Raw genomic sequence first — 7,500 nt, forward strand, 5'->3', positions numbered from 1 at the left:
ACATCCGTCACCACAGGACTTCCAACGCCATGGTGGCACACATAGATGAGGCGGGACATCTACCAGATTGGAAGGAAGCAAAAATCGTAAGCAAAGGATTGCAAAAGCAAAGGCGTAAAGTTATGGAAGCTGCATACATCGCGACAACAGAAAATATGAACACCGCGTCGGGAAGGTTTAAACTGTCCAAGGTCGCGGCAGCATCAATTAGGCGGATAAACCATACACAGGCCAGGAAAGTCAGGTGAACCATCAGCTCTCATTTGATATATATACTCGTTCTATGTTTTCACTTGTTATGTATTTTTGAGAAAGACCTCCGTCGAAACGCGTCAAATACATCTCTTGCGTGTTTTAGATATTCAGTCTCATTCATACCTTTCTTTTACATTTGTCGCTATGAACTCTGTTCATATATATATATATATATATATATATATATATATATATATATATATATATATATATATATATATATATATATATATATATATATATGCATATGTATATATAAAGGATATCCATGAATAGAATAAGAATTACAAGGACACAAACTTGGCATGAAGGTTATAAAATCATTTGGAAAATAGTTCACTGATTTCTCTTGCTTTGTGTACCTGTAAATTGTTAGTGTTGGTTATTATCGATAATAAGTAGTAATAGCTTAGTTTCGTTATTGTTGTTATTATTATTATTGTTATTATTATTATTATTGTTATTATTATTATTGTTATTATTATTATTGTTATTGTTATCATTATTATTATTATTATTATTGTTATTATTATTATTATTATTATTATCATTGTTTTTATTAATATTATGATGATGATGAGAAGGAGGAGGATTATTGTTATTATTATTATCATTATTATTATCATTATCATTATCATTAATGATATTATCATTATCATCATTATTTTTTTTTAACCACAAATTTTACTTTTTGAATTGTTGACAGTGTAAGTGATGGAAATGACTTCATTACCAGCAGCACCCTTAGTGTTAAGATGCAAGAAGTTTTGGCAGGATCAGAGCAACCTGATGATTCTGAGGTAAGAACATGTGCAAGTGGGAGCTGTGTTGTCTGCATTTTTATCCACTTGAATATGTAAAAGTCAAGTGGATCTTTTGATATTAAGAAATAGTGTTGCCTATAGTTAACCCTTTCCCGACGGGGCACGCGCTACGCGAAAACCCCTACGCCGGGCCATTGCAATATTGCATTGGAAACGTCACACTGGCATGACGCCCCGGCATCGGGAATTTAGCTGTGTCACACAAGTGTGATGCACTGTCGTCATAGGGTTAAGATGGTTCTGAATGCCACTACTGAATGGAAATACGATAATAAAGCAAGGATTTAGTAGATATTCCTCTAGTCTTTAGAAAAGACTTTAGATAAAAGTAATAATATTTATTCTTAAGTGAATAGGGCACTGCAAGTGCATTGCTATGGTAGATAGCAAAGTAGTAGATGTGTTAATGATTAACATACTACTTTTCAGGAATCACTACCTATAGACGGCAACAGTGATTTGGAGGAGCGATATGGAGGAGAGAGATTTAGTGAAGAGCACCTAGTGTCTGCTGCTGTAATATATTGTAATGGCCGAGTTCCTCCTATTCATCACTTTATGAGTCAGGTCTCACAAAATGCACATTCGCATCAGTTTCTGAATGGTTTACTTTTGCCAATGAGAATTTTGAATAAAGTTTATCATAGCTGTTTACAGTTTCTGGGTGTTACATTTACAAGTTATGTGAAACATCTGTTGAATATTTTGTCACCATTTACCTGCACACTTATTATATGTTTAATATCAGGTTTGATATCACTTGTAGGAGTCAACAGAGCATTTTCAGCCATACCTGTTTTTATATCTTGTATATCCTTGATAGTGATGTTGGTGGCCTCAGCACACATGCTACTAAATAGAAAACATTTTGACAGTTTTCATTCATGGTCAGTCCTTTTCTCACATTATTGTCCAGATCTGAACATTGAACATGCTGAAAGTAAATTCAAAGCAAGATGTTGGAAGCCATATGTTGCTCTTTTTTTATCTGTAATTGTATATTTGGGAACCGTTCCCTTGATATCACCTAAGCTTGTAATTTGTTTTTTGCCTGTGATGTATATGACGACAGTTTTAACTCTGTTCTTAGTTCCTGAAAAATTAAAGGTCTGGCAATTTATATCTTTGATTATCTATATTATGGCTGTGACCCCAAGTGTACATGAAAGTGTTAGCCAGTGGCTTTTAACCCTTACAAAGGGTAGTGGTGTTGAAGATTTACTAGTTGAGCAACATATTGATGTTGGATATAATGTAAAATTGCACATAGGTATTGGACCATTCTTACATCTAATTTGGTGTTGCTTGCAAATACTTGTAAGTCTTACTAGCAAACCAAGTGTGCTTCCACCTCATCTTGTTACTATCACATGGTGCCACTTGGCTGTAATGGCTTCTTACAAGATAGTAGAAGCATCCAACCTCTTGTATCCTCTAGCTGCATGGTCACTGATAATGATGTTACCAAGCATAGCCTCTATGTTCTTTCTCTTTGGGCCAGGGATAATATTTGCTTATGTTTGTCTCCATGTAGGAATTGATGGTCAGTTAGCCCTTTTTGTGTTTGGGGCTTGCATATTAACTACTTGCATTTTGAAATTATGGTTTCCCAAACTTTTAATTTTTGTCAAATTAATCATAACTATTGGGACTGTAATTGCTATTTTACATCCAGAGTTGATTTTAACAGTTCCAAAGGCTGTTTATTCAAATTTACAATGGGAAAGTTACAGGAATGTATGTGTGCCTTCAAAAGATTCTGGAGCTCTTACCGTTCATGGTTGCCTACCTTTACAGGGAGTCTTTGTAAAATGGCGTGGATCAGTATCAGTAGTGAACATTGTTAGCATATTTAATTTACCCGAGATGGCCTTAACAGCACTGCCTTATGTACTAAGGAAACCTGTAAGATGTTACTTTGGTAAAATATTATCCCAATGTCCATTAGACAAAGAAGAAACACTACAGGTTGAACGATGTCATGTGATTCATTCAGTTTTAGGGTCAGATACTTGCACTCTAGACAATTGGAATGAATACAATTTTGAAGTTAAGGTGGCAATGAGTTCCTCAGTTTGGAAGTTTGGAGCTGAAGGATCACAAGTGACCCTGCATGCTGATAATACTTTTCAGAAATTCTTATTAGGACTGCAGATCGATGATGAAATTGAGTTTATAGGTTCTTTGTCTAATGGTATTGGTACTTCCCAACCAAGTTTGCATTTAACATCAATTTCTTGCATAAATTGTAAGGTAAAACTAACCCCTGTACAGAAAATTTATTTTCATATTGATTTTGATGTATGGATCATTCCAACTTTCATTTTTAACTTCTTCATGGGACCAACACTTACTATTTAACCCATGGTTGAAGGATTCAGTTTGAACATGTTGAAAACAATACAATGAAAGGAAATACAGGGAAACACATGAATATAGTGAAGAGGCCTTCAGCTTATTTGTGTGTTTTCTGTGTTTCCCTTCGTTGTTTTTTATTTAACCCACTAACCATGAGGAGTATTTTTGCTTAATTCCGCTCCCGCCAGTAACATAACAAGCGTGAGCAGCTTCCTGCTCAGTTTTCACCTGCCCTATTCTGAGGGGTGACAAAAAGAGGTTTTTAAGTATATATGCAAATGCAACTACAAGGTGTGTGTACAAATACAACCATGAACAACTTATATACACTATTATAATGTCATCATCCATCGTATTCTGATGATATGGTGTCATATCATCCATTGTGAATGGTTTGAAATAGTAATAAACCTGGAACTGCAAAATATTTTGCATGAAAGACAACTCTTGTGCTATATGATATATTTTGGATTTACTAATCTTCGTAGTGTTATTTGTTCTTCCAGTTTAATAGCAATAATTCTCCCTGGATGGGTGTGGTTGGGTGGTTGGGTGGTTGGGTGCATACATGCATGGATGCATATATATGTATCTATATATATATAATAAATATATATTTATATAATATATATAATATATATATATAGTATATATATATATATAATATATATTTATATATGTATAATATATATGATATATATATATATATATATATATATATATATATATATATATACATATATATATATATAATATATATAATATATATACATATATATAATATATATATATATATATATATATATATATATATATATATATATATATATATATATATATATATATATATAAAATGCTTGCAAACGTATTTGGGTCTTTTTTATGGCTGTGGCACATCCCAGTGTTTAGTAATTTAAAAATAATACTTATATACATTTATAAAGGTCATGAAATTTTTATAAGAAGAACTTATTACTAATTTTGTATTTTTAAAATAAATGCAAATGATATTTACAGCTTTGGTCTGTGTGTTTACAGCATTAAAAATTGTAGTGATAATTTTTTTCCTTTATATTAAAGATTTTTAAAATGCATTCTTAAGCTACATTGTACACTGTAAGTAGATTGGTCTTTTGAATTTACAAGTAGATTTGTTTATGGAAGTGATAATATAAAGAGTTTGTTGGAGGACAGTGATGTTTGTGAATTTACATATATGTTCACAATATCCAGTTGTATAATTCTCGATTTTGTGCCATTATGCAGTCTATGATGTTAAGCATCCTGATCACAACATGAAAGGATAATGCTGGTGAAGAATGTGTATTGGCATGTTTTTTTCAGGTATTTTTGTTTATGCGTGTTAAAAGCTCTTATTGCTCCCATGATTTAAATGTATTGTCTTGATTGTTTGTAATTCGTCATATATGATAGCCCTGCCCTTATTGGAGAACTTGCTGGATTCATTTTTATTTGTTCTTTGCAGGGAAGTATTTATTAATCAAAGTACAAGAAAAGGTTTAATAAAAGTTTTTTTAATATTTTATATAACAGATATTTACAGTTACATTTAGATTTTTTGTATGCAAGACTGAAATTTATGTGCTATTGCTTATATGAAAAAGATTTATGTTTGATTTATGCTCTTCATAGGTTAGGAGAATATCACTTCTGGAAGTATTCACTGAAAGTATATAATCAAGGTGCATACATTGGTCACTTACTAAGGAGAAAGCCAGATAATGATCTCAGCAGTAGATGTTCCTACCTTGTTAAATTAAATATGGATAGGTGGGTGCTCTTCACTTTATTAATTTAGTATAAGCTGTACATTTTAATATATTAATAAGAAGCATTGTAGGTATAGTATCTTGACAGTTCTTGAGATTGTGATCTCTTTCACAACTAATTTCACTTTTGCTTATGTTCAGTGTATATGGTTTAAGGGTGTATCAGAATATGACATTGATATTTTAAGGAAAAAAGATAATAAAAAAATACATTTAGATTGGCATACTCTTTAAATACTTCAGATATTAGAATATTAAGAATAAAAGGATTTAAATGTTATTTGACGAAAATCTGAAGTGAAAAACTTTGAAGGAAGATTAATAACTTGAATTTCAGAATATAGTTCAAAATGGAGCAATGCTAACAATTTTTAAAATTTCATCGTACAGCTTTAGGAGATCTATTTAACTAGACAATAACCTAATGCAACATGTGTTGGGAATGTAACCAGGAATTTTTAGTTTCTTAAGTATGCAGGATTTTGAGATTACTGCTTGAATGGATTTCACATTCTAAAATCTGTGATATACTGGTGACTTGCTCATGGAAAGAAAGATTTTGTACACATATATTACATAGCTTTACAGTGCTAGGGTTTTGGATAAGTCTTTTTTTTATGTTGTATTTGGTACATTTAGCCAAAGGGGAAAATCTTGATAACTGTTCTAGAAAAATATAATGGTCTTTATAATTACTGTATGCGATAGTAATGTTATTTTTTCTATACTTTGTATACATTTTGTATTGTAAATTATGTTCTCACTATAACAGGAAAAATACTGATTTGCAGTAGGTAGTATCATATGAAATAGTACTGGTTATAATGCCTGAAAAGAAGTCGTAAAATACTAATAAATACATTTCTATTTTTTGGTGCAAGTTCCATTTGATATTGTTCACTGTTGCTTTCCACGGTGTTGGACATATTGTATTCCCATTCTGTAATTGATTCACTTGATTCAAATTCTAAATGCTGTAGTAATTATCACTAGTCACTTGACAATAAAGCTGTGGCTCTCAGTGTTTCTTCTTTTATTCTTTTCTATTCTGTGTTTTCTATTTGGATAGTGTTATAGAACGTGGGTATTATATAATTAAGTTATATTCAACAAACAATACCATACAGCATAAAATAATCACAGACATAAGCTTGTTTTTTTATGCGATGGATATAACAAAAATAACTTTGGCCCTAGTTACATTGTATCACTTGTTATATCCAATTTAAGGTAATTCTGCTATTTGTTTATTTGTACTTTTCCTGACTTTTATGTACAGATTGATATTCCTCATCAACTTTCACATTCAGTGATTTATATGATACAATAACCAGCAGAATTTAAAGAAACATATCTAGGTGAAAATATAATCCAAAGACTATGTAATTATCATTTTTATGGAATGGGCAAAGTTGTACATACATAGTTGACCCATTGTGGATGGCTTTATGATATACATCTGGCCTGACAACAGGCATCATGACATACATAACTTTCGGGGTTTTTAGATCACTCTGTTATTTTATTATGCTATGAGTAATGAATAAGTCACAATGACAATCATAGTCACAAGTACTCTGATTGCCATAATACTAAGCAAAATGGTTTTCACCTACCATCTAAAACCTAGATGGCACCACTTTCTTCTAACACCAGCAGTAGAGAGAACCTTGAATGGCACCCATCCATGGACTTAAGTAAAGAAAGGCTTTATAGAGCAATGGCACACAGCAAGTTCCTGACACTTGCTCTGGAGTACAACAGATGAAGATCCACAGGTAGAACGAGAAGAGGAAGGTGACTCAAACTATGCCCAATGCCTACAATGTGCCCCGATGTTAATAGGGATACCTCCTACTGTGCACTCACAGTCATAAGCACAAGTTTCCTTCCTCTTCCCTACTTCTTCATGTTATCTTTATTGTGGATGGTTTAATGTTTCGTATTTGTACACAAATACTAAAAAATAAAGTTGCCTTTTGTCCTCCCATAAAACAGCAATACTTCTATCACACTGAGCATAAAGAAAATAATGCGCTGAAATGGACCCTATAGTACAATTTTAGTCAACTGCAGCATTGCTAGAGCCTTTGATATGTTGCGTGAATCTGCCTGCTCTGTAATAAAACCCATTCTAGAGACTGAGCAAGTTAATCTATCCCCCGGGTTAAAAAAAGATATTGAAAAGAACTTATATGAATCTTTTACCAACCCCTTCCTTTAGTTGATGCTAATAGACATTCTTCTTGATACAGAAAGTATACCAAGCTGTA

At 32.2% G+C, this 7,500-nt stretch overlaps 1 protein-coding gene across 1 annotated transcript in view; it reads left to right on the forward strand.

The window, feature by feature from the left end:
* The window catches only part of wfs1 (wolframin ER transmembrane glycoprotein wfs1), a 14,177-nt gene extending 10,601 nt beyond the window's left edge, over window positions 1-3,576 (forward strand). The window contains exons 5-6 of the mRNA XM_043024019.2: window positions 962-1,055; window positions 1,509-3,576. Coding sequence (XP_042879953.2) covers window positions 962-1,055; window positions 1,509-3,440 — 2,026 coding nt within the window. The 3' untranslated portion in view covers window positions 3,441-3,576. The remainder of the gene's footprint in view (window positions 1-961; window positions 1,056-1,508) is intronic.
* Window positions 3,577-7,500: the final 3,924 nt, after the last annotated feature.

The sequence above is a fragment of the Penaeus japonicus genome, unplaced genomic scaffold (genome assembly GCF_977035675.1).
Source record: "Penaeus japonicus unplaced genomic scaffold, GWHDUDI00000001_assembly GWHDUDI00000022, whole genome shotgun sequence".
NCBI lineage: Eukaryota > Metazoa > Arthropoda > Malacostraca > Decapoda > Penaeidae > Penaeus > Penaeus japonicus.